This window comes from Falco cherrug, chromosome 3, assembly GCF_023634085.1.
Source record: "Falco cherrug isolate bFalChe1 chromosome 3, bFalChe1.pri, whole genome shotgun sequence".
Taxonomy (NCBI): Eukaryota; Metazoa; Chordata; class Aves; order Falconiformes; family Falconidae; genus Falco; species Falco cherrug.
In genome coordinates, this window is record NC_073699.1 from 29,996,524 (window position 1) to 30,024,272 (window position 27,749).

The following is a 27,749-nucleotide window of genomic DNA, read 5'->3' on the forward strand; positions in this document are numbered from 1 at the left end:
TGCACTGAATCTTCCTATCAAAATGTGATTAGCAGAGCTAAAGAGTCACTGGCTCAATACCTTAAAAATTAGCACTTGTTTGAAATGTGAGAACATTGTCTTGTTGCAGGCATTCAGAAATCATACTTAGCTGTCAAGATTTTGCCGTCTTGTATTTATTTTCCTTTGAAAAAAGTTCACGCCACAGATCTGAGGCAAGCTATGCTGTTGCAAAACTACTGTGAAAACTTGCCTACGATAAAGGAACTGAGAATTGTAAGTTATTTACGTAACTATGAAACAATTTTGTACTTCTCTTATACTACAAGTTACTCAGCTGTTCCAAAGGCTCAGAAGCTGTGTGTGTGCATCTGTGTGCATGCATATGCATGTGCGTGTGTAGGTTGTATTACATAGAATTTTCATGGCAGTGGATTTTTTTAATCTACAACCACATACCTCAGAAAACCTAATGCAGGTGTCTGTCTTTCGAGCTAAATGAAAAGAGCAATGTAGCCCCTTCAGGAACAGGAGGCTGGAGGCAATGCGAGATGCCACCCAAATCATGCCACAGCCTGATGAGAAGTAGGCTGAGCTCAAGCCGAATCCACTGTGGCCTGTGGCGGTTAGGAAGCCGTCTGGTTAGATGGGGAGGGTGTGTGCATGTCTCACTATCCGTAAGAAACAGCATCCAGGGAAGCAGTCCTGTTATGGGCCCAAACCAGAGCGGCCTGGCTCTACCAGGAACATGCTGCACTACAGGAGCAAGCTTGGAAACTCTGAGTAAGAAAAGTGCCTGTTGTTTGTTTCGACTGCATTCAGAGAAACAAGATTCTGAGTACATGCTTTGTAAATAAACCAAAGACATTCCTGACTCCTATCATCAATTTCTCCTCCTAATGGAAAAAATCCAGCAAGTTTCCACTCTGCGAATAGGGGCAATAATATAAGCACGAACACGGGGTCAAGTCAAGTGCTATCCTCACTTATGCTGGTACATCCCCTCTCAAATCAGTGCTGGAAAATGGGTCCCTCGATAGAAGAGTCAGAGAGATACTTTCTCTTGTAGTTGAAATTTCAAACCCAGAGAACTAAATGTAGAGAGATTGACCGTGCTCGTTCCTTTGGCTAGAAACAAAGTTGCACTTGCAACAAAATGAGTAGAATTTGATTTCCCTGAAAAGTTTTAATTTATGGACCACCATTTTTCTAGTCCTGAATGTACATAGTTAGCTTGCTCAAATCCCTTCTTCTTCAGCCTCCCCAAATGCAAAACAGTTCTCGCATCACAGTAACAGGCTGCCTCATGAGGAGGTGTGAGACCCGATTTCAGACTCAAATACTATGAGATCCTTTGGATAACAGGTAATGGGTGCTCAGTTTCTGTATGGTCAAAATTATTTTTCCATAAGTGCAAGTCTTTAGGAAATATAATTATATATTTTTATATTAAAATCATATTATGACATGTATTTTATATTTCAAGTAATATAAGTGAGGGGAGAGAAAACGAGAGACAGCTTTTCTATATGGCAAGCCTGAGTAGTCCACTGTTCATGAACAGAAAGATTCAGAAAAAGTCCTCAGAATAACTGTAACTGGTGGCCACACACATCCTTTAGGATTGCAGTTCACCACCGTTTGATACTGTAGCCTCTGTATCAATGCCATATTATAGTTAAACACTAGCAGAAGCCTTGAAATTTTCTACCTTCTGTTTAAAAGTCACCTTTGAAAAAACACCTTTATTTCCATTCAAAAATGGTATTTGAAGGCTTCTAACTTTTCATCCTGGGGTACTGTAAACAAGAAAATGCACGTGGGGTTGAGCGCAGCCACTGACATAAAGGGCATAGCTGTGCAACACGCACCAGGGTTGTACCAAGAGCATTCATGCGAACAGCCTGGTGCACTCTAATCGTGTCTTGCAGGAAGACAGGGAGGAGAGCATAGCGGAGACGTTTAGGGTTGAACTGAACAATTTTTTCTACAAAGGCTTTCACTAACATAACCCTCTCTTGTACAAGAGAAGTCCTAGTGCATGAGTAAGGTTCCTGACTGCTGCAATAACACAAGTAAGATAGCTGATCCAGTAATAACTGGACTGTGAGTCAAAAGACAGTCTTATCAGTCTTACTATATTGTTTTAAGGATCCACCTCTCAACCATATTTCTTCCTTGGGGTGTCTTGCAAAAGCAGGGCAGCACCCAAGAAAGCACAGTAGCCCAGTGTCAAAAAACAGCTGGGAGGGAATCTGTCAGACACTGACTTTCCAAAGCTGCAGAAGCTGGCAAGACACAACAGATGTCACTGTGTGCTGGAGTGAAAAGAAATAAGAACTCCAAGATGGACAAAGTCTCACAAGGCATATGATCTGTAGTTATAAAGGGGGGGGGCGGGGGGGGGTGGGGGGGGGTGGGGGGGAAGGATAAACCCAAATTAAAAAAACTGAGGTTCTAAAGGAAGTTGACTCAAAAGCCCAGAGAAACAACTAGACTAAAGGAGTGACTGTGTTTCTGATCTAATGACTTCCACGTTCCCGGCTAATGTGGTGGCCCAGATTTAAGAAACGGGAAAGGATGGGGGCTTTTTTTGTTTGAAAGCAGGCAATGAAAGTGAAAAGCAGGAGGATGAAGCAGGAGATGTACCGTAGGTCTATGAATCATAAGCACAATAATGACTTCTACATTTCTGTTTCTGGAGGAGGTGGTCCAGAGATGAAATGCAGATAAACCAGGAAAGGAAATCCAAGTCAAAACCTGAAAGAGCCCTTTGAAAATTGATAGGGGAGCATAAGAAGGAATTTCCAGGGGACTTGTTAGATAAGTGATTGCAGAGCTAGGAGAATCTCAAGAAGACAGAAAGAAGACAAGAAATGAGAGGACAGAACTGCAGGAGGATGGTCTAATTGCTGAGGAGAAAAGAGAAAGCACAAAGATGGTCCAAAGTCCAAAAGGAGCAGGACTCAGGCTAAGGAAATGCGGATGGGAGAGGTCTGAAAATACTTCCCAGATACAGACCCCATTTACTCACAGCAAGTTAGTGTAATTGATGAAGTGCAAGTCCAATTACATCCCCACTTGAACACATCCCAGCCAGCCAAGGATTTTTCCTCTCAGCTGGGCTGATGAGGGCTTCCCAGCAATGGAACCCCCACTGCCTGCCAGGTGCCCCAGTCCCTTTTCCTCCCACCCCAGCTGCTCCTGGTCCTACTTGCTCCAGTGCATCGGCTCTGGTGCTTACCCAGCCCTGCATTAAGCCAGAGTAGAACTAACCCAACAAAGCAAATAGTTTTCCACCAGCTTAGTGTACTATTAAGCAATACTTTAAATAGCAAAGAAAATACATGGAATGACATATGGAGACAGTTTCCCACAGAAGCATTAAAGGGAGTTTAGCACAGCGCTTAGTTTCAAGACATATGAGTATCTTTGATGTCTGTAGCCCCACCTTTACTACTGCTTGCAGTCTCAGAATACCAGATGGAGAGCAGGATAGGTATACAGAGGCCAGTGTTTACACCGAGCAACAAACTAAGAAGGCTACAATATTTAATAAATAGGAGATCCATTCAGAAGCGCATTATAGCTGCATACATTAGAAGCTACCCAAATTGCAATGACAAGTTCTCATCACATTGATAAACACCTTATATATTTAACTGAAACTGCAAATACATCAACCAGATGTATCTCGTCATAGCCATAACACATTAGATCATAAATGTGGAGACCAAAGGTGGGAAGACAGCCCTTTTCTAAAGACAGGCATGGAAACGCTATGCCAGTGAAGAATCAGGTGATATTAACACTGTAACACAAAAGACAGCTGCACAAGTCAACATCTTATTGCCATAGGGCTGCCCAGCAGTGCCTGCAACATTTAGCTGTGGTGGGATCTATGTTAGGCTTTGTAGAGCACACTGATGTGAAAAAAACCAGCCTTAGACAATCTTAGAAAATGTTTTACCTAGACAGCAAAAAAATGCTGTGTGGTCATATATACATAAATTCAGATTGGGAGTGTAGAGTTATATTTTATAAATATGAAATTATTATTCAATTTTATGGGAGTATGATAGAACGCTAACAATGAAAAATATTGATAACATTAATGTGTAACATAGTTATTCCCCCAAAAAGAAGGAAAAGAATATAATTATCAAAGCACAAGCTATTGATAATAGTAACATGTAATGTAGCTATTCCCCAAAAAAGGATGAAAGGAATATAATGATGGAAGCATATGTGTGGAAGCAGGTACACACTGCAATAGTACATTTACACGCAGAGAACAGCCAAGGCATACAGGGACTCCATTTGCAGAAAGCGCTTGGTAAGAAAGAACATTATATGTGGAGGAAGGAATTAAAGCTGAGTGTTTTGCTCTCTTGGCTCCGTTTCCGTGTTTGCTCACAGAGCAATTGCTGACTTCAGCCGAGTCCGACTTACTGTTCCGCCTCACCTCGGCGCTCACTGTCAGCACTTGCATTTTCCAGCCTTTGCAATATTGCCTGTTCATCACGAGCACAGTAGTATACACAGGTGAGCTCGAAAGGCCATGCTACATGTGTACCTAGCAGAAGGAGCTATTTATTTGGACAGTTAGGTGACACTTGTCACTCAGCTTTCTGCCGAGTGTTTGGGAAGGGCAGGCTGCCAGGGTACACATGCCAAGGGCAGCTCTGTCATAGCTGTGCCCAGGTTGGGAGGGCACGGCCGTAACGTGGTGCCACTGACAGAGTTTGTTCAGGTTCACAGCATTTTTGTGGAGGAGGGAGACACGTGGAAGCTCTGGTCTCCCCAGGCTGCACGGCCCATGCAGCTCAGCAAAGGCAACACAAGGTGTACAGGCAATGGAAAGGTCCTCATCGATCTGTGTGTTAAGAGGGACAGCAGCTGGGGCAAAGCTGGGTGAGTACTGGCCCCAGAGCCAGGGAAGAAAGCAGAGAGCAGAGCTGCCTTTCAGCAGAAAACTCCCTGGAAGGGCTGGCCAGGGATTCCGGGCAAAGGCATTGCATGCTGCTGCCGGTCCCTCCTCGGGTTCAAGAAAGCAGACTGTTTATTCTTTGTAAATAAACAGGATTACACCAGAGAATTATTATCAATCTCATATCCAAAGGAAACACCCAACAAGGCCTTAGATGCTGGCTCACCTCTCAGGCCAGTCCATGACAATACAGCTGGTCCAGTATCTGAAATGTCCTGGAACACTTGCAGGAATACCAGCACTGACTGGCAGAACTGGACACTGTCCCACCCCACCGGCACTGGGGGGAGAGCTTCCCTTTCTACAGTAGCCTGGCTCGGCCCCAGGGCTCCACATGTGGGGTGACACCCCCAGGGAAGGGAGCGTGGGGTGTCAGAGGGCTTGGGCAGGGAGTCTGGGGCGACTGGCCGAACTGCTTGTCTGTGGTACAGAAATTGTGTCATCTACCTCGGATAGCTTTAGTATCACCAGTATTGGAACCCAGCTGGAGCTGCGTGGCCAGGTGAAAGGGGACAACAGGTCTGCAGTATGATAAATCTCTTTTTAAAAGCTTTACCTGGGAGAGAGTCTGGCGGGACGTCAGGTCTCACCTGCAGGTACATCACGGAGGCAGTCCATAGCAGCTTCTCCGGGGTCAGGCTTTGTCCTCGGATTCAGGTGAGCAGGATTTTGCCAACAATAACCTCGTCTTTCCATGAAGCAAAGCAAGTCAGCTAAATCCATGTCTCTTCTGGCCTGGCTAGAGGCGTAAGTCACCAAACACAAAGTGATACCCAACAGCAGCTGAGGGCAGGAAAGGCAAAAGTCCCGCTTTGGATCCAAACCTCAGATGGGAAGTGCACGGGCAAAATACGATCACTCACGCTTACCCACTCTTGCTGCCATGCTGAACCCTTCGAAAAAATTATGTGGGATCTTTGTCATGAATGACAATGGCTGATTCCACTTCTTATCCCAAAAGACTCCACTAAAGATCCTGAGGAATTTCTTAAGTAACCACATATGTTGAACTGTTACTTATCTTAATGAAAAAAAGATAGTCGCTTAACAAAAAGATATCCAGAGATGAGTTCATGCTACAGATTATACAATATGTAACCCCCCCCAAAAAAAAAAGATACAATCTTAATTTATACAAGCACAAATTTTCCATCTGAAAATACTAAATGTAATTGCTTTCCGTCATTTGAAGGAAGTCCTGGCTCCACTGAAGTCAATGGCAAAACTCCCATTGACTTCAAATGGATCAGGACTTAAACCTTTGCCTTTAAGAACATGCTGACTGATTTTTAAATATTTAAAAAAAAAAATATCGAAAGAAAAATGTGCTTGTATTTAAAAGTTTTGATGCCAAGCTTTGTCCCGAGTGGATTACTTCAGCCCTGGTATGAATCTATCAAAACAGATTTTAAAAATGTAAAGATGAACACACCCTTAAAGAATAGCCCCTCTTTGCTCTTCTACTCAGGTCCGTGCAAAGGAATTTTGCACAGACAATAATGTGAATAAAGGAGTAAAGAAAAAATAACAAGCTAAATAATATCTAGCCTTACAGATACAGTCTGTTATTTAGAAATAGGCAACATACTGTAGTTCTAAGTATTTAATAGCAAAAATATTTATTTCCTTAGCTTCAATTTTATTGAGATGCCTATTATTCAGGAAATAAAATTAATCTATTTAAATAACTTTACTTCAAGTAAAATTAATTAATCAGAGATACCTAATCTGAATAAAAAATAAATCTTTTCCATTTCATTTAATGTCTTGCACAATACAAGAAACTTGACAGACTAAAGGTCTATCTATCACTGTATCCTGTCTACAGCAATTTTTAGGAGCATTTCTTTAAGGACAAAGTATAAAGCCAGGACAAGTATAGAAGTATCAGGACAACATTTTCTAAAATGCAGTAGATGCGGAGTTCATGAAAAGACTTTATTCTTTCTGCAAGTTCATCTGAGATTTTCTAAATCTGTTCTGTATCTGACAATACTGTCTCGTGGAGATCAATCAACTAACACTGTGGTTTGCTGTTAGCGTAGATCACATTAAAACTTTTGCTTAAATAAAATATTTGCACCCATCCCATTGTAATCTTGATCCGTTTGTAGTAATGTTAATCAAGAAAAATCTCTTCTGTACTTTCACATTTAAGTAGAGAAACAGCTGGTGTCTTTTGACTCCATCTGAAAATTAACCAAGCTCCTAAACTTGAAATAATATCCAAACTAAACAAGTTATGCAGTTGTCCCAGATGCATTAGCATAGCTTGTCGATCATTGCAATGATAGTGGGACATGATGACGATACTATTTTGCTATATTAGTTACAGTGATACCAAAGAAAAAAAAAAAAGAAAGAAAAAAAAAAGTACTCGATGCTGCAGAATGTTGTAGAAACAATTTCTCTACTTTCTGATTATGATTAAATCTTGGTGTGCTTTGAAATCCCTAATGTGTAATGCAAACCAGGATTTGGGGTGTTAGGAATGCATCCCCACCCTTCTTCCAAAATGTTCTGTAAATTATCATCTGCAGACCCCAAATCCTTTAGTGGAGGGAGGAAGGAAGGAGAGGGAGGCAGGGAGCAAGAGAAGGGAGGGGGTGAAGGGGTGGGAGGGGGAGAGAAGAGAGATTAGAAACACTTTTCACCTCTTGGTCCCGTCAGTGTGCTCAACGCCGAGAATCGTGCTTCAAATCCAGTGTTATCGTTAGGCCTGATTCAAAGGAAGTGAAATAGTCTACTCAGAAAACAGTGGAAAAAGTAAAGGTCCTGAAGAAGTAAGTGCTGCATGTTGAAACGTATGCATGTCACACCCCATTTGTCTTTCATATTGAAGAATAAAGCAGCCTGTCCCGCAGCAGTTATTATACACCATATTCTTTATTTTAAAAATGCAAGAAATTTGGCACAAAGAACAAAAAATCAACTGATGAAAAGCATTTATGTCATGGTTTAAATTAAGACCTTTGTAATGCAAGAATTACATCAGCAGTGGGCTTAGCTTAATGAAAATAAGACAGTGCTTTTAAAGACCATGAACGAACAAATCCTCTCTGCTTTCCGAAAGAGAGAAAAGGCAGATACAGATAAACAGATAATTTAAGCTGAAATCATAGCAAATCACACTTTGCTACCTATAGGAATTACTGAACTTTTTATTCCACTGACAGTTTTGTGTCAACGAAGTCAAGCAAGAAGTTATTTTATACTCACATGTGGATTTTAAACATTTTCAGGGAATATTAGGTATTACAAAGCCTTTTCAATATTCTCATTGCTTGAGCTTCTGATTAAGATTAATTGAAATTTTAGATTTTCCTCTCTTTTGATGTGATTTTGGTTTTGGGTCCACCTGACAAGAACTAAAAGTTCTACTTTATCAACTTTTTAAAATGTTTATTAGCATGTTATTTTGCTGTAAGGATGGTTAAAAATTTAACAAAAAATCATTTTGAATGAGAAGAAATTAATACAAGCCACTTGTAGCTACTAGCAATGATGTACTAATGATCTGATTACTGTTAGAATATGTAGGTGGAGGTAGCAAAAGGGAAGTGGGTCTCTTCTCTTTTATATGTATTGTTTGAAAATAAAATATTTTGATAAAATATATGGGTTTTATATATATTTATTATATATATATAATTATATAGTTTGATAAAAGAACCTTTTAGTTTTATTCTTTGTGCACGTTTTTACCTTTATGGGTCTGCTGAATGTTTTATGAGAATATAAGTGGTAATTTTCTGACAAGAAAGGGACATGGTAAAGCAAGATAAAATAGTGGTTTCTAGTGGACATGAGCATAGAGTTCAAAATCTAGACAGAAAACTTCCTACTGTAGCATGGTGAGTATAGTTATATATGATTTTAATATTTCTTTACTGCATTTCTGTGACAGAAAACTGCAAAGCTGTTGGATTGAATCCATGTTTTGCTATTATTGATGACAAATGCAACTGGTTTAGTCACAAAACATTGTATATTTTGGGGGGCGTGGGTAATGTATATGTGTCCAAATATATATGTGTTATTTACTCTCTCTAAAAAAAAAATAGACAACTAACAGTAGTTGATTTTAATTATATCAGCCTTCCGGGGGGGGAAAAAATTACAGTGTTTTACATTACTGTTTCTTTTCATATATGAATTATGAATTATTCATATTTCATATGCACATATTTCATATGCACATGCTACAAAATGAAGTTATCTGAAATATTTGGGGATGTAAATAAATGATATGGGCATGCACAGCACAGAATGGCACCAATATTTATGTTTTATAAGCATGTTTTAAAAATATATTGTTTCTGAACAATGTACTCAAGCTACTGCCAATATTGTAGATTATGATGTATATTAGCACGTTGCTAGTCAATCTGGTTTAAAGATTCTCTGAATTACTTATGGAGAATAAATTATTTCTGAACTGGGTAAAACAAGCTATCCAAATCCTGAAAGATCCTTCATTCTAACATTCCTCTATGCATCCGTTGGGATTTCCAGGAAGACAGTTGGTTCTGTGATAAAACAAGCCTTGTCCTCTGCACCTACATGCACTCTCAGTAACAAAAGGATGAGCAGCAGAAGTTTTCTCAAAAAAAAAGGTTATGTCAGTGTTTTAGAAAATAATTATTGTCTTTCATGTTCAGAGGACTTCTGGGAACTGTTTGTTTTATTTTGAACAAGTGCAGAAAGCAATTGACTTTCATTTTCCACTTCCTTTGGGCTGTGGGAATGAAAGGGTGAAGGGAAGGGATTTGGAAAGACAAGGCTCTGTACCCAGAGCAGGTCAGCAACCACAGGCGGTGGCGATGTGACCAGCTTGAAATCAGCAGCTGATGCTGAAGGTGATCTTGCGTGCAAGAAGGAAAGGAGATAAGGGAGTTGGATTTGCTGCTCTTTTTATTTGCACACACAGAGGTTTTTTATCAATCAAATACAACCCTTCCTCTTGCAACTCTTGTCTCTCCGGGAGGACTCAGAAGGCTGTTAGGAGTCTGCCCAGTCCTTGAAAAACAGCAGACAATACACAATGTTTACGAAGAAATACCTTCCTCTCGCTAAGCATTATTTTCAAGGAATTTAGGTAGGAGCTAAACATAACAAAACAATTTCAAGCTGTCTGAATTGAAAAAAATGGCTTTTCTTCCAAGAATTCTTTGCCCCCTTGACTTCTGTCACGTCATGTCAGATACCTTGTGCTTCCATCTTCTCTAATGTCCACAGTCCCCAGGAAATCAAGGGGGTTAGTACCTACTTTCCTAGCAGCAAAAAGCGGAAAAATATGCCAGACTTACTTCATACCTGATTCAAGAGAAATCTAGGCAACAAAAGACCCTAACACCTAAACCACTCGGCCTTTTACAGATCACCTTGAACAGAAGCTGGTACCAACAGTAGCGTTCCCTGGCAGGGTGGCAGCTGTGAGCTGTCAGGGCAGCAGGCGCAAGAGGCTGGCATGGGAGGCAGAGGAGGTCGGTCCCTGCCCAGGATTTCTTCCCCTGTTGTGCCGATCCGTGCCTGCACGCTGCCCTGCTGCTATGACGCTACGCTTTGTGAAAATGCAATAAATACACAGAGCAGCCTATCAGGATAGGCTACTAACTGCTATAGTAGCAGTTATCCCCATAACTGCTACTTCTGTTTTGCCAGAGGACTTGACAGATGCTGCTAATGAAAAGATAACATTGCTTCTCACCCTGCCACTGGTAGGTGGGTTTGAGTAGGGATCCGCTCTCCTGCCCTGCTGAAGTTTCTGAGCTTTCAAAACACTTCCCCTGGCAGAAAGGGCGCCAACATGAAAAGCATTTGTGCCAAGGGACTTTTTCTTGTGGGTAAGATTCTGACAGACGAGATTGTCAGGCGGGATCCTGAGTGAGATGCTTCATGTTGTTGTTTACAAAGCAGATATTGGTCCTGATGCGCTAAGTCAAAACAGCAGGTCTTAAAATGTGGTCAGCGAAGCATGATTTCTGAAGAGCTGGCTACTCACCTGGTGCTAAATTCCTTCCTCCTGCTAACTGCTAAATTGCATTACACACAGACAAAAGCCCATTAAAGGTTTTGCTTACATTAATTTTCTTAGTATTAATTTTCCATGTCTGCAAGGGTTCTTACTACCACAAATATGTTATGCAACTGTGGGCTATACGGCTAGATCTGAATCACAACTGCTATCTATTAAGGTATGAGCCACATCATGAAATTATTAGAGAATGTCGGCATTAAAAAATGACTATATCTCCTGTTTAAAGCAGATTTATATTAATAGGGATCCTCAGCCTTAAGTGTTTTGGGAAAACAAGCCATCCCTAAGAAGCTTGATGTGGAGCTAATGTTTGCAGGACCTGATCTCTGCAAATGTGTGTGCTCATAAATAGTTTTATTCGTGACAGAAGCCGTACAGAGTTTAAGGGCTCGTTCTGTCAGATGACATGCATACGTGTTTGCAAAATGGCCGCGCAGGCAGTCCTACGAGTATGAAAGACTGCACTTTGGTAGGAGACAGGGGAAGAATCTTGCCAGCAAAGGTTATTTGAACATGTTCACTTTTTTCTAGAATACGGTAAAAGGTGCTACAGCTTTAGACTTCAAAGTTTTGAAGATTATTTGCGGTTAATCCACCTCTGTTACAAGCTATAACAAGAACTCTGCCCATGTTGTAAAAAACCACTAATAGGTACTATCTTGACTCTAGAGCCTGACAGCCGCCCACTTTGGGAATGAGCGATCAGCGTCTACCTTCCCCAGCTGGATGGTCAAATTACAATAAATGATAATTAGCAAAGTAAAACATAAACCGTCTTCCTGCATGCTCAAAAGAAAAAAATTGGTTACAAATGCATTTTTCCAATGCTAAACTAAATTTTATTTCATCGTATATGTGTGATTTTTTTTCAATAGAAAAAGCCAAACTTTACCCTCCTCAGCATTCAAAGCTGAGCTTCATACACAGACACATACTTATACACAGGCAAATTTTTGCCCTTCCAGCTCCACTGATTTCAGTCTTCTCATTTGTAATTGTCCTGACACATTCCTGCTTTTAATTTTAATCGTCTCAGATTGTGACTCTTATTTGGAAGCTGGAGCACTTGGACTAATTCAAAAGTACTTTCTGAAAGAAATATTCTTTTATGCAGCATTTTGTAACACTACTGTTGTAACATATTACAAATTAGTGGTGTTAGACCACCATAACAGAGACTACCACTTCCCTGCTCTGCCCTTCTGAAATGTTTACTTCATCCTACAAAAAAAGCCTATCTAATTAAGCCTCATGATCAGCCTCGTTGCATAAATATGTGTTAGTTTCCTTGGGTTGCTAACAAGAATACTGAGACACAGATGGGTTAAATGAGTTGTTAAAAGCCACACAGTAGCTGCATTTTTATTATAAGGGTTAGCTCGAAGGGTAGCTTCACTGATTTAAAATATGAACAAAGGAAAGAGAATCCATATGAAAAACAAATGAAAAAAATTCACCCTCTGTGGACAAATTTCTGCTGAAAAGGATATGCACAGTGATCAAAGCAAAGTTTAAAGAATGAGCGTCTGGAAAAAAAAAACTTTAAAAGATGTTTTAGTTATAATAATGCAGTTATCCAAATGTCAGTGAATTTGATCAAAGCTGATCTACAGAGCTCAGGTTTAGCATTAGGTGAGTCATTTTCTTTTATTAGTGATGCTTTTTCATTCAAATGGGTAAAAAGGTGAGAGTTTGGATATGTTGAAGGTTTCATTGGCTTACAGTAGGGACAGACAAATGAGGCCCACCTAGTTTTACAATCTGGCCCACAGCTACTTTGTTTTTAATAAAATGCAGCATATTGAAAGGGCATGTCTCAACATGTCTTGACCCATCCAAACTGGATCAAGATGGAGAGCCCTATATTGAAACCAGTCCACTCCCGGGATGGGGCCTATTGTCCCCGGGGAGCGGGAAGGGTCCCTGTCTTGCCACAGGGCAGAAACCAACCCTTGCTCTTACCGGCCACGCACCCACCCTTTTCCTGGCTGCTTCAGGGGGAACATATTTCCAGGCTCCAGTGCTGTGGGGAGCCCTGGAAGTTTATTCAACCATCTTGACCAGCCTTTGTGCTACCACAGACTGTCTAAATTACTGGTGAGCGCAGCATGGAAACCAGAGTGGTGTTAAGTCCTTGGGGGCAGTTTGCAAAGCCCACTCGATATTGGGGCAGGGATCTCCTCCTTCACCAGCACTCCAGCCCACACCTGTGTGAGAACAGTCCGTGGGGCTCCCCAGGGAGAAGGAATAATGCACTGGCCAAAACCACAATTTCTTCTCTCATGGCCCCTGAACATCACCTACAATTGCTGTGAGGAGCATTTCAGGGTGCCTGGCAGAGGAAACCCCTCAAAACTAGATTTAAAAATAAAGCCACCTTCCTAACCCTCTTCATTGCGGCTAGGACACCATAATGGGCTCGGTGGTTTGCTGGGATGCTTAGACAACGAACCATGTGATGGCAGGACAGGGGTTTCTTGAACGCCATTGGGAGGTTGTCTACTACAACGAGGCCCTGATCCTTGGTTGATCTCAATGCTATTAGAAAAAATGGTATATTAATAGCAGTGTTAAAGCTGAGAGCTCAGGGAGCTGCTACTTTTCACAGCTTGCGACTGAAACTGTGTAAGTGCACTTTACAGCGCGTTCTCTCATCTGCAATTTCCTGTTGCTGAAACCTGAAGAATTTCAGTCAAACCAGGTTGCTGCCTGCAAGTGGCTGTGGGGCAAAGGCCACAGAGCGGTAGAGCAAGGAAGCTCCCGTGCCATTCCCTCATCTGATTAAGGTCTTTGCTGTGGGGCTTTTAGGAAAATTAACCTGTTGTGCCCCAGAGTTTAGGGAGACAACCAACTAAGTGCCGGACAAGGTAGCATCAACCTATAGCTCGGTCTCTTTGGTGGCAAGTGTCCACATGCAGCCTCTTACCCAGCAGTACCGTGTAGCAAAAGCCAGGTATCTCATCCGCTGTAGGAGAGGGGAAGTGTATTTGTGTTTATGAGGGGGTTAAAGAATACATAAGAGCAGTTTCTTGGCAGCAGCTGAGATGCTGAACTTTCACACCCCCTGTTTTCCCTGCAGTAACTTGTTCATCTGCCTGTATCCTCACTTCCCAGTTGGAAAACCCTGTTGAAGCAAACAAACAAATGCTGCCCCTGTAGGGCTAGACTTGGGTGAAGGCAGAGAGGTCCCCACCTACAGCCCTCGATCCTGCACTGTAATCCCAGCTCATTTGGATTTATTGGGTGATTTTAGGGAACTCAGCCTGTTGTGCCCCCAGGAAAGGACAGGACCATGCGACTGCATCACAGTCCAATTTTCCATTAAAAACTTTGTGCCTCTAGAGTATGTTTTTTCTTTTAACTAGGCAAATGAGACTCAGAAACATGTGAGTTGCCCACAGCTGAACTGCTGAAAAACTGTTTTTCATTTTTTTAAATGGAAGTTTAAAAATATGAATCATGACAAAGATATGGTTGTAGCTTGGCAAGAACATGACATGTGATGGTATGAGCTGCCACATGCCTCTTAATGCAGCATTAATTTCAAGACCCACTTTTCCATGAAATAAAATTTGAGGATAATGTGTGCATGACAAAAGAAGACAATTAGGATCTGACCCTTTCACCCAGACTCATTCTGCTATCTGTGTAACTGAAATCCCCTCGAAAGCTTCCTTGTCTTTCTAGTGTTTCTCTGTGGCAGCCCATGCCCATGCATCTCCAGGATGGGACCAGGCCATAATTTCCACTGTGGAGTGGGCAAAGGAGGCCACGACATGGAAATGAGAGGTAGAGTCATGGGGTGCTTGTGTGGTTAAATGATTCATCCCAGCAGAACCAGCTCCTGGACTAAATCAGGGCCAGGTTTACATTGTACCCCAGCCAGGTAGCCTTGAAAGGGCTCTGAAGGCCAGGGTGCCCTGCAGGCAGGTGCGCTGCATTTGCATTGCCCTTGCTGGCAGCCTGAGCATGCCTGGGGCTGGAGCTGCCCATGAATCCCATCTGCCATCACAGCTGGGCCTCGGGGCCTTCTAGAAGGGCCCCTGAGGGTCTGCCTTCCCGCCAGCCCAGTGCACAGGCAGACAGGGCAGTGCAGAGCCGGCACCGCACAGGGAGCCACGAGGTTGCGCTGGAAATATTAATTAGGGCCGTCTCCAGGACTGGCTTCAAGGGCACTCCGGCAGGCAGCCTGTGACTGTACATGGCTCTGAGTTGCTCCCTTGCAGGTGCTTTGGTCCTTTTCCTGCTGACACACTGAGCGCTGAGCAGTGCTGCCCAGCTCAGCCTGGGGGGGGCATGGGACCTGGGGCGGAGAGGGTGCCTCTGCGATCTGGGACACTCGCTGTGCTTGCTGACTGCGAGCCCCCGATGAACGTAATCCAGCTGTCTGCCTGTGTTTATCAAGCCAAAGAATTTACAAGGTTTGAATAAAAGGACCCTGATTTAGCAATGAAAGCACCTAACTTCTGTGGAAAGTATCAAGCCTGGAGCAGCCAAGCCCGTTTTCACACAGAGATTCAAGTACGAGGTTTCCCTGAGTGATCAGTGTGGCACACGGAGCACAGGCTGCTTTGAACGCAGGCAAACTTGCATTAACACGATGGGAAGGAGCAGCTACATTCTAGCACACCAGTGATCCATGCAAAATGGGTCACCGGGAGATTTAGAAACTGTACTTTTCAATCCCAGCCAAAGAGATAGATACGTCAAGGCACGCTGACGTGAAGCACGACTGACACACCTTGAGGCATCTTCAGTGCACTGAGTGGTAGTGACGCCAAAGGATGTCAGCTGGCAATGTCAGAGACAGTGCCTCGTAAATAATCTCAGAGGAAAAAAGAAATAAAGCTTTTACTTCCTCTTGCGCTTGAAAGACGAAAATCAATCAATCAATCAGTCTGCTTCCCCCAGACGAGCAATCAAGTCTCCAAAACGCCCTAGTGTGTAGGAGAGCCCTCATGAGCATGCAGCCAGGAGCTGCTGCAGGGGTGGGAGCCCCAGGGTGCTGCCTGCGGCACCACCAGCGCTGCCCGCGCCGGCAGGTTTGCTGCTGATCCGCACAGAGGAGGTGAACGTTGCTCGTTTCAAAGCCAGAAGTCCAGGGAATTTCTGCAGAGGGAAATCTGAAAGAGCTGGGTTTTGTAATCTTCCAGCTGCGGCCCTCAGCCCTGTGAGGCGATGGAGCCACTCTCTGGATCCTACGAGAATTTCAGGGAAGCAAAAGTCGTGCTGCTCCCCTTCTACAGACAGCAGGCTGGTGGCCGATGGACCCTGAAGACCTGGAGAGTCGCTCAGCTCTTCCCAAGCAGCCCAGGGACTGCCCGGCACCCTCCTCAACCCCCTTTCCCTGCGGCCCCAATGGAGGACAGCTGGTGGGAACACTCCGCCAGCTCCCTAAAATCCAAACCAACCCCTTGACAGCTGCCAGGCCTGGCTGCTGGGGCTGGTGGTAGCCTACAGCCAGGAGAAATGCCACCTTCAACCAGTGGTACCAGATCTGAGAGGAGACGTCTGTCCATCCCCTGGGGCCGTTGCATGTGCCCGCACAACACACAAGGTCCCTGCCGGGGCCATGCTGCCCATGTGCCCACCCTGCTGGTGTGTGGGCTGGGGGCACAGCTTGCTGGCACTCCCCACAACGACAGCCATGCTGCTGTGTAGACCACTCACTTCAGGCTGAGCTTGGTGTTTTCCGTAGCAGTAAATTTTAAAATAAGTTTTTAAAGTCGATCTGCACTGCAAAGTTTTGCCCCGACACTGACAGAGGAAGCAGCCCTCCCCGGGAAGGCGGCCATGCACTGCTGTGGCTCAGCCATGTGGGGATAAAGGCACGAGGCCACTGCACACAGGATTATATATGCTTTTGGGTCCTGCTCTGCTCATCATAGCCCTGGCTGGTGTTTGAAAATAGCATCTGGGAAAGGGTGCTCAGGCTTGCGATGGAGGTTTGAAAGAGGGGGAGCAGCCTGCACTTCCATTGCCTTATTTCTGCAGATTTAGAAAATATGTTTAGTGTTCTCAGTGTAGATATTTTTGCCTCTCCTATTTGATAGACCAGAAGCTTCTAGAAAAAGTTTCACAAACAGCCACATCTATATTTTTGAAAGTAGAGATTAAAATGAATGTTTTATACAGATGTGATGCCTTTATTTTGAATGTAAATAAGCATTTTTAAATCTAAGTGTTCCTCCTTTTAATAACTTCAACAAGAATAACTTCTTGGCTACCCTATTTTTGCCTTAAGTACACTGTTATAAGTACAAAAAAGAACTAATCAAAGCTTCCATAAGTAGGGAGGAAAAGAGGTGCTGAGAGGAAAGAAATATAAGCTGGAAACAGAGTACAATATTAAAATAAAAGCAACATATGCCTAAATCCTTGTGTAATGCAGTTTGGTAGATCAAGTCACTCCTTTACACATAAAGGACTATACACAGTTACAGTATTAGGAGCATAGAGCAATTAGAGGCTGTGACCCATCAGTGCATCTTTGCTGACTAGCTACAAACTGTCTTGACATTTTGGGGCCAGTACATTACTTTTTCACTCACCTGAAATTGTTGGCTCCTCTTGACCTCCATGAGGGCCATGAAGTCCAGGGGCTGCCGTGCTGCTGCCAACAGCACTCCCACCCTGAGCAACCAGGGCTACCAGGTCCCACCTTCTAGGACAACACTGCCAGCTTTGTGCCAGACAAAGCATGCTTAAAATGGTCTGAATATGTCTATGACACCTGCAGTGATGCATCCTGAGTGCCATGTGGACGTGGCATCAATTAATGGCAACAGCAAGGAAGGACCAGCAGCACGTGAGAAGTACCATGTCAGGAAAACAAGCTCTGGGTCAGTGAAGAGAGAGAGGCTTGTATGGGCTGGTGCCTGCAGGACAGATAAAGGCAACAAGTGGAAACTGGGATGGTTGAAAAAGAGGGAATCAAGAAGTCTGAGTAAGGGAATTTGCTTAGGAAAAGGAGGTTGAAACACAGAGTAAGACATGGGAAGGCAAAAAAGAAACAGGAGGAAAAAAGTAGAGAGTAGAGGAGATGGAGAGGAGACTAGGCAGGAGGCAGGGTGTAGTACTGGATGAGGCCAGGGTGAGAGAAGCAGCTCCATCCAGAAGTAGAACAGTGAGAAGAAAGGAAGAGCAAAAAGGAAGGGGTGGGTGGGTGGGGGGTGTTTTGGTGGGTGGTGTGTTTCAATAAATAATGGGGTTTTCACACGTTTTACTCAAATGGCTCAAACAGTGGGACCCTTGGCACCAGCCCTTAGCCCCAGCCAGACACAGCCATGCCATTTTCCTGGGATGCTGCTGGGCTGTCTCCCGTTCAGATCCAGCTGTGCATGTTCCTGAGGTGGTACCAGTAAAAAGCTGGGCTTTGCCAGCAAAGCTGTGCTGGCATCAGGAATAGTCTGTGCTGGTCTGGAATAGCATGGCGTGCTGTAGCTATGTAATAGATGACTTCATAGAAAAGCATTATGCACACATAGCTGGGCTGAACGGCCCTGCTATCAGTTGCAGACAGCATCATTTCAGCAACTAATGCACAAAAAGCTCACTTTTCAGATGCAACCTAAAGGACGATATTTTTTTAATCTGATTTGCCCCCCCAAAATGGAGATTATGGCCATATTATATCTTATTATCTGCTGGGTTTTTCCCCTGGTGTTTAGCACAGCTAGTCCTTTTCCCTGCTATTCCACTGCAGCTGCTGCCTTTAACACAGCTAAAGGTACAGAAAGAACGGTGCCAGCCCAGGAAAAAAAAAGGAGCGCTGAAAAAGAAGGGGGAAAGGAAGAGAGAGGAACAAAGGGAAGTGGGAGGCAGGTGGTTTGGGAAGCTCCAGGAAACTGAGGAAGCACAGAGCTGCATGCTGTGTTCTGGGACTGAGCTCCAGAAGGGAGAAAACTTCACACAGACACAAACAGCAGTCATGGGAATATTAGCGTATTTAGTGTTTGCATTGTGAAAGTCAGGATGGCACTTTATGGCTATAAAAACCCTAGCCCTCCCCAAAAAATAGCTTTACAGAACTTGTTTCTGTTCCCAACAGGTCAAAAAACCGACAAACCGTATGTGTATTTTAACATGTTCTTTACAGCTGTCTCTTAAAACTCCCAGGGAGAGATGAACTTTTAAAAAGTGAATGGAGCGTGTCAGTGCCACGGGCAAGTGTATTGATAGTGAAGAGAAATACTAAATCATCCTCTGATATTTTAAGACGATAGCTACTGGTTTAAATTTAAAAACCAGTCCAGGGGCCAACTGTTAGAGATACTTGTCATTGCCCTTCTTCAGCAATTTGGGCTTTGTTCTGGCCGCTGAACTTTTGAAATCCTCAGAAGACAAATTTACAGTCTGTGTCTGCTCAGGGGGAAGATTACTAAACAAGCAACCCCAAACAATTAAATAAAACTGTAGCTATATGCAATCATTTTGATTTCATCCTTTGATATCGTTCATGTGATTAAGTTCTTTCCAAACAAACTGCACATAGAACTTGGCCTAGGAGGCGCGGACTGAGCCCATATGTATCCTGACAGGGGTGTTTACTTGAACGGAGTTATCCCAGCCTTGCTGAGCGTACTTGGGGATACAAAAGGGCCTAGGGGCAGGAACTCAGAGAACAATAAGGATAGAGGAAATAACCTACTGGAAGAATGGGAATGCATGGGGGAAAGAAAGATCAGTCAGATAGGAAGAAATCCAACACTGTGAAGATGCCTATGGAGAGGGAGTGAGAGATGCCCATGGAGCAACGTTTGGAAAGGAGCGGTGTGGAGAGAGGAGCAGTTTGGAGGGGGAGGACGGGAGCTACCAGCACGGAGGACGAGAAATGCAGTCACAGGGTGCAGCACCCCAGCGAGGCAAGGGGTGCAAGTCAGGGGTCTGAAGAGGAAGACAGGAGATGGCCCTTAAATAAACTTTAACTAGAGAGGCTGTTCTTCGCCCAGGAGACCAATATTTCTGGCTGCAGAAACATTTTTTTCCCTTCCCATCTTGCTGGACAGGAGCAGATGGAGAGACAGGCTTTCATCACGTAAGAAATTTTGGCTGATTGAGACTGCCATGGTCTGCCCGGCATCAGTGGAAACTCAGCTGGCTGCCTTGGCATGGGGTACAGCAGGGCTGGCAGAGAGGAATGGGCATGATAGCCCTCTGCCGAGGTAGCAAACAGATAACAAGCAGCCACAGGCAGTAATGCAGCCCTTTCTGCGCGGACGGCCTGACAGCAGCCCAGACACTGCTGGTTTTGACTTGCTACTCATTAACAGGGTTCAGGCAGTGTGGTTCCCTGCCACAGGAACAACGATGGATGGGGATAGGGACACCACAGCCACCCAAGCTCTGTCAGTATCTGCTCCCCACGGGCCTGCTGGCACTTGTGATCCCACCATGCATCATCCTGGAGCCCTGGCACCCTGCTAGGTGGAGCCCTCCCCGCTGAGCTGGGTGCAAGGGGCTCGCTCCCCCCAGTCCCAAACAGGGCTCCCTGAGCTGAGCCGGAGGGAAAAGATTTCTCCCTGCCATTCTAACCTGGTCCTTAGTTTGGGAGAGGAGTAGGGCAGGATGGGTGTCCCCAGCCTGGGAGAGAAGAACTTTTGGGGGCCCCAAACTACCCAAGACACTGCAGAGAGGGTGCCAGAAGCATGAAAAGCAGTAGGATGGCAGAGGAGGGGATGCACGTCCAGGACTGCTACCCTGCAACACGTGAGGGGAAAATGCCTCAGCACTGGCACCAGGCCTTCCCAGAGGGGACCAGAGGCACTGGTGAGTGGCTCATAAGGGTGGCAAGGGAGGGGAGCCCAGGGGGCGGTGCCACCACCCTGTTAGCCTGCATACCGGGTGCAGGCACTGACCACGCAGCACCGGCTGCCGGGCCACCAGGTCATCCCGACGGGGAAGGGCTGAGGGCTGACAGAGGTGGCGAGGGAAGGAGGGAGCAGGAAGGCCCCCACAGTGGGGTGAGGGTGTCCCGGGAGGGGAAAACAGCTCCTCTCCTCGGCCCTCCTCTGTCTGTCCCCCTCTCCGGGAGCGACCTTCGCTGGGCAGCGCGGACGGAGGGGGCCGTGGGGGGGGTCCCCGCTGCCCGCGCCACCGCTCTGCGAGGGGCCCGCAGGGGCCGCGGATGAGCCCCGGGGCGGGGGGCGGTATTTGCGCCTCGCTGTTTGCGTCCAGAGCTGTCGGGAAAGAATCGTCTTCTGCAGGATAAAGTCCCTGTCTACGCGGGCTGAATTGCCCGTGTCCAAAGTCTACTGGCAGGAGGCTGCCTGCTGCAATCTCCGCGAGAGGGATGACTTTTACAATATATGGGCAGATTACAAATAAGTTACTAATAAGCCGCTTTGGCGTAAGAACGGCTCTATGCATTATTTCCTAAGATGTGTTTATTTGCAAGTATTTCTTTCTTTCTCTTCTTAAAAAAAATAATCGTTCTGGAAAATAAAAAGTACAGAAGTTAATATTTAGACATTCATACTATTAAGTAATAGAGCTATAAACTCTCAAATACGGCACTTTCATTTTACTTAACAATAGATAACACAACAGCGACAGCGAAACAGACCAAACAAAAGCGATCACCAAAATTGTTGTGACAGTACAATTACCCGGCTAGGAAATTTATTCAATATGCTTTACCACCGCATTGACACAGCAGGAAAAAGAAAGCCCAAGTGTTCAGAGAATAATACAACAAGGCAAGAGGTATTTGGAAAAAAAGAAAGGATTTATTTTGAAATACACTTTTAAGAGATACTTTGCCTCCCCCATTTGTTATCGATGTGCATCTGACACGACGATACAAAACAAACAAACGAAGAAAACCACATTCTGTACAGAGCTCTAAAATGAGCCGCGAGTATCTACAAGATGAGCTTTACGCCTGGGTGTGGGTTGGAGAGGGGCCCGATCCTGCAGTCCACACTCTCTAAACGAGTTTCGCAGACATGTGGTAGGAAAGCTTGGCCCCGAATCTGCGTGTGTCTCCGTGTCTGTGTGTGTGTGCGTGTCATGAGTTCCTACAATACAGTCCTTGAGTAAAATGGGCAAGTTGGAGCTGCCGGAGCGGGCGCGGGTCCCTGGCTGCTCTAGAAGTCCTGCCGCGGGGTGTGAGTTAGACTGTGCCGCCGTAGATCACAGTTTCGCCTGAACACTTTGCCGCACTGCTCACAGTTGTAGGGCTTGATGTCTGTATGGGTAAGAAGGTGAGTTTTCAGATTACTTCTTTGATTAAAGGTTCTTCCACATGTGGGACATTTGTGTGGAGATTCCTGTTCAGATTTGAAGCAAGCAAAGGATTAATCCTTCACAAACTACCTGGTTTACCGTATCACTGCACTTTTTTCTTATCGCAACGCACAACTTGAAATATCGGGGTTGGACACGAACGACAGCAGCCCCGGGCGGACGGCAGACCGCCTCCCTCGCCCTGTCCTGCCCCAAAAGCCTTATTTTCTATTCTCGCTCCGTGGCACTTGGCGCTCCTGGGGCGCACGGAAAGCGGCCGCCGCACCGCCCTCCCGCTCCGGGGCTCCCGCTGCCCGACCGGTTGCGCGGCGGGGCCGGCGGGCGAGCAGGGCGCTCCGCTCCGCACCGTGCCTGCCGCCGCCGAGGCAGGGCTGGAGCCCCCAACGAAAAACGCCTCGAAGCAGCGGCGTGGGCAAAACCAAACCCGGGCCTCGCTGCCCGCCGCCAACCGCGTCCCCGACGGCTTTAAGCCCGTCGCCCGCGGCCGCCGTTTTTCCGCGGGTCTCCCGCGGCCGTTGAGATAACCGCCGGCCGCCTCCCGCCCCCCGGGGAAGCACCGAGCCGTCAAGTGCCGGAGCCCTCTCGCTCGGCTCCGTAGCGGAGCCCCGTGCCCCCGGCAGCCGCCGCCCCTGCCCCACGGCGGCGGCACACGCGTGGAGGAGGCCGGGGAGCGCCGGGCTCACCTGCATGTGTAGGGTTTTGTGGACCGCCAGGGTCCTGGACTGGCAGAAGCCCTTCCCGCACTCCTGGCACTTGAAGGGTTTCTCTTTGGAATGGATGTACCTGGAAGGCAACCCGAGGTGTGAGCAGCGCTGCCGGATGCGCGGGGAGCACCCACCACCGGGACCTGCTCCCCCAGGCCCGGCTTCCCCCCAAACGCCCCCCTCAGGACCCGCTCCCCCCACCCCACCCTCAATTCTGTTCATGGTGAAACTCCTCTATCCGTTCAAAACATTCGCAATAATTCCTATCGAGGCGTGATGGCACTCTCCGGTGACAGATCGGGACAGCATGTGCTCCGCCGGCCGGAGCCAAGCCCGCTCTCCCCCGAAAGCAGCGCGGACCCTCCGCCTGGCACCGGCCGCGGGTGCGGAGGTGGAGGGGGGCGAGCGGGGGGGCGCCCAGCTGTGCCCCGTCCTCCCCCCCGCACCCCCCAGGCCGCGCTTCGGAAGCATAACAACCCCGGGGGCTTCACCCCTGCCCCCCCCCGCGGGTGCCCGTCCCACGCGGGACGCAAGCTTTGGGTGCCCGGGTCCCTCCGGAGCCGGAGCGGGGGGGTTCCTCCTGCTGCCCTCCCGGCTCGGCCCGGAGCGGCTCAGCCTCACCCCCCCCCTCCCACCCCGCGGCTCCTCCCTCCCAGCCCAGCTCCCCGCGGCACGGCCCCGGTCGCGGTGGTCCCTCACCGGTGGTCCCGCAGGTGGTCCTGCCTCCGGAAAGCCTTGTGGCAGATGTCGCAGGTGTAGGGCCGCTCGTCCGTGTGGGTCCGCTCGTGGATGAGGAGGTTGTAGGACTTGGTGAAGTGCCTGCCGCAGAACTTGCAGATGAACTCCTTTTTCGTCTTGGAGGGCAGGCGGCCGCGGGAGGGCTTCCTGTCCGGGGACAGCTTGCTGATGCCCGACAGGGGCGAGGCCAGTCCGGGGCTCAGCTTGGCGAGCTCCCCCACCTTGGGAGGGTCCTCCTGCGTGGCGGCCACGGCCAGGTTGGCAAAGTCAAAGCGGGGCCTGTCCTTGTGCAAGGCTGGGAGGACGTGGGCGATGGCCCCTTGCTTGGGGTGGAAGAGGTGCGTGGCGAAGGGGAGCGCGGGGAAAGGGAAGCGGGAGTCCACCAAGCCCTGGGCGGCCGCCATCTCCGTGATCGTGGAGCGCGTGATTTCATGCACATTGGGGTAGCCCAATGTCCAGTGGTTCATGTGCATGGTTTGCACGGCGCTGAGTCCGTACAGACCTTGCAACTGGTCCACAGCTGCGGGGAAGGTGTTCACAGCCTGGAGGAAGGAGTAGTTGGTGAGTTGCAGGGATGGGTGCAGCGGGATGGGGGCTGGCAGAGCCTTGCTTCCCATCTTCCCGGGGCGGGCGCAGGCCGGCGGCACAGCCGGTGCCTCTGCTGGGCTTTCGAGACGGGGAGAAAATCCTAGGAAGGAAGGAGGGAGAAAGAAGGGGGGAAAGGCTTTTACTGAGAGCAGCGTGGTTCCCCTTAGCCGAGGCGAGCGCAGCGGCGGAGCCAGGGAGGGCCAGGCACGGCTCCGGTGCGCGGCGTCGCCGCGGCCCCAGCGCCCCGCCGCAGCCCCGGCTCCCCTGCTCCGGCGCGGCCGCCACCGGCCCACCGGCGCGATCGCTTCGACCGGAGAAGCTAAAGCGTGAAAAACCCTACAAAGTATCGCTCCCAGAAACACACACCTCGAATTAAAACAAAAAGGAGAAAACGCAGCGCCGAGCAAACCGAAGGTGCCGCGGATTCAAATTAAACGAATCGTGGAAAAACACACCAGGAACGGAGCCCGGGCCGCTCCGTTCCCCGCCACCGTCCCCCCGCAGCGCCCACAGCGGGGACCCCCAGGGCCGCCTCCCTGCGGCCCCCCGCGCCGCCCTGGCCCCCGGCGTCGCTCCCACCCTCCGCCCGGCCTCCCGCGGGCGCGGAGGCCCCGACCCCGACCCCTCCTGGCTGAGGCCTCCCCGGGCAGGAGCAGGGTGCTCACGGAGAGCCGAGGCAGGCCCGGGGGGCGGCGGGGTGGGAAGCGGGGGGGGGGGGGGGCAATAAGCCCCGCGTTTATCCCAGCTCGGCTGCTTATTTTTCTTCCTTCAACAACTCATTTATCAAGATAACCGAGGGAGCGAGAGGCAGCTCCTGCCCCGCACGCACACCTCCCACCCAGCCCCCCGCGCCGCAGCGATCCCACCAGCGGCGAGGAAGCGGCCGGCCCGCAGGGAGGCCTCCCTGGCCCGCCCAGGGCTGCCCGGCAGCCCGGCACGGCGCTCGCCCCGCGGCCGGCTCCCTCCGTCCCGCAGGGCCGGGAAGGACGAGCGCAGCCCCGGCGGGACGGAGCCGTCCGGCCGAGCTCCTCGCACCCCCTCCGCCGTGCCCCGGCCGGGAGCTCAGCCGGAGCGGCGGGGCCGTGAGCTAATGAGCGGTGTGTGACTGTCAGAGGGTTTCGCTCAACCCATTCAACCGCAACCGCCGGGCCCCGCTTCTCCCGCCGCCCGCGGGGACCCCTCGGCGCCCCCGGAGCGACGCTCCCCTCCCGCGGGGCAGGGGGCACCGGCGCGGGGGGCAAGCCCCTGCCCTCTCCTTTATTTTCCCCTTGTTTTCGGGGGTGGGGGTCTCACTTCCAGTAGCCGGGCGGCTGCCATGACCCAGGAAAGCGGCGAAAGCAAGCGCCGGGGTCTCTCCGGGCCTGTAAACAAGAGGTAGGGCCGAGGGTGCCGAGCACCTCCCGGGATTTAGGTAGAGGGGCTGGTAATGTGTAGTTTCCAAAATAAACAAGAACCCTTCTCACACCCCCCCCTCCCTCCTCCAAAGGTCCTAAAACAAAACAGCCAAAGCAACCACCAAAATAAAGGGAACTCGGAGCGCAGAGCAGCGCCCCGGGAGCGGCGTCCCTGCCCCTCCGGGCCGCCGCCGCCCGCCGCCCTCACCGCCGCCACACGGCCCGGGCCGCTCCGCTGGCGCCCTGCAGCCTCTGGCCGGCAAGAGACTTTTCGATATTTTTCCAAAAATAGCGTTCGTCCCCGTTTGTGGCACTGCACCGAATTGGCCCTCCGGGTAAAAAATACGGCAACGCAGCTGGGTGTGAATTGCGGCGCTACCCACCCCTGTTTTCGTTTTCCTGAATCGCGGCTCCCCGGGGTTTCCTCCGCTGCTGCCCAGATTTTCCCATTTGCGATTGTATCGAGACCGGGGACAGCGTTATCGATACCGCCTATTATCTATAGCGACCTTTTTTTTTTTAATTATTTTTTTTTATTTCGGGGGGGGGGACGACACGGTGATTTTATATAGAGAGTTATTTTTAAAGATGTCGTAGTGTGAGTTCCTATTCGTTTTCCGCCAGGAACCGACCCAGAGGCAATACAATCTCTTTTCGCGGGCTACTGCCGCGGCTCCTGCCCCCATCCCGGGCTGGCTGCGCCTGGGCTCGGGAGCCCCCGGCTGCGAGCCACGGCCGGGGCGGGCGCAGCGTTTCGGTGGGGCACGGCTCCGTCTTGTACAGCCGCCTTCGGTGGCTCCGTGTGCGGATGGCATTGCGCGGCGCTCGTTTTCGTGTCAAAGAACCAAGTCCGAAAAACTATTCCGAACACGAAATCCATTATTTTAACGCAGACACTTCAAACTACGCTGTCGTCTTAACCACGGTACACCCGTTCCTATTTGTACTAGGAGGCAACTCTATTAAATCCTACCAAAAAGGGGCCAGAAGGTGCTTCCGTGCATGATTTTAAGGCTACTTATAGCAAGGTGCGGGGGGGGGGGGGGGAAAAGTCAACCAAAAACGGATGTTACTTAAACCTTGGCACTTCCTTTTCCCCTTCCATTCAGAGCGCTTAATTAAATTAAGCCCGGTGCCTCGGCGGTACACCCCTCTCTACCTGCTTGCCGCCGAGCTGCGGGCCCGGCCGCCGCTCCCCTTCCTCCCGCGGCGGGGCCGCGGCCGTGCCCCGAGGGCGCTGCCGCCGTTCCCGGGGAGCGGGTGGGCCCCGGGGCCCCTCCGCTCCTTGCCGGCCGCGGCCGCCGCTGCCCGCGCAGCCAGGTGTTTCCACGGAGCGATGACTTTCTCCGGGGTCAGCCCCGGCGCCCACGCACGGAGCGGCCCCCCCCCCCCCCCGCGGGGGACTCGGCGTGCGGGACATCGACCGCGCGCTCCGGGGGCCCCTGCCGCCTGGCCCCGCATCAACGCGCCCGCGGAGTGCGGGGGGAACCTGCACCCCCACCGCCGCGGAGCTGCAAACTGAAAGTAACGCCGGAGGCCCCGCGCTGCCCGCCGAGGGGACGCTCCCCCGCCCGGGGCCCGGCCGCGGCCCCGCCGCCCCGCTCCCGCCGACGGCAGCGGGCAGGGCGGGCCGGGGGAGCCACTTACCTACCGCAGCCGGCTGCTCCTCCCTGGGCACAGCCGAGGCGGCGGCCGCGGCACCTTCACGGAGACATTAGATCCACAGCGGGGGTGCTCAGCGGGGCCGGGGCCCGGCGGCGGCCGGCATGTTGCGGAGGGCTGGGCGGCGGCTGGGAGCTCTGGCTGCGGCGGTCCCGGCGCCCCGGCATAGACCGCCGCCACCCGCCCGCAGCCTCCCGCCTTCGACCCCGGCGAGGCTCGGCGCGAGTCTGAGCCGCCCCCTGCCCGGTCCATCACATTTCAGCGGTGAGTGGCGTGGAGCGCTGTCCCCGCCCGCCCGCCGCCGCCGCCGGCCCACCCCGCGGCGCGCACAGCCCCGCGCTCGGGGCCGCGCCGCTCCGCCCCGACGGGACGGGACCGCCCCCGGCCCCGGCCCGCCCCGCCGCGCC

General features: G+C 49.3%; 1 protein-coding gene across 2 annotated transcripts; it reads right to left on the bottom strand.

The window, feature by feature from the left end:
* Window positions 1-21,450: 21,450 nt before the first annotated feature.
* Window positions 21,451-27,609, bottom strand: OSR2 (odd-skipped related transciption factor 2). 2 transcript variants are annotated; one of them, XM_055705186.1, is made up of 4 exons: window positions 27,328-27,609; window positions 23,660-24,386; window positions 22,940-23,039; window positions 21,451-22,197 (listed from the first exon to the last, which is right to left on the bottom strand). In XM_055705186.1, the coding sequence occupies exons 2-4, from the start codon at window positions 24,313-24,315 to the stop codon at window positions 22,123-22,125; spliced, it is 831 nt and encodes a 276-aa protein (XP_055561161.1). In that variant the 5' UTR covers window positions 24,316-24,386; window positions 27,328-27,609; the 3' UTR covers window positions 21,451-22,122. The 2 variants fall into 2 exon arrangements, with proteins under 2 accessions (XP_055561161.1, XP_055561160.1); XM_055705185.1 differs by having other exon boundaries at window positions 21,451-22,279.
* Between the last annotated feature and the right edge of the window lie 140 nt (window positions 27,610-27,749).

Coding starts and splice junctions, on each gene's coding strand:
- OSR2 (XM_055705185.1), bottom strand. CDS start 24,315: ATGGGAAGCAAGGCTCTGCCAGCCCCCATCCCGCTGCACCCATCCCTG. Junction 23,040..23,659: donor GACCACCTGCGGGACCACCG/GTGAGGGACCAC, acceptor GTTGCCTTCCAG/GTACATCCATTCCAAAGAGA. Junction 22,280..22,939: donor ACAAAACCCTACACATGCAG/GTGAGCCCGGCG, acceptor AAATCTGAACAG/GAATCTCCACACAAATGTCC.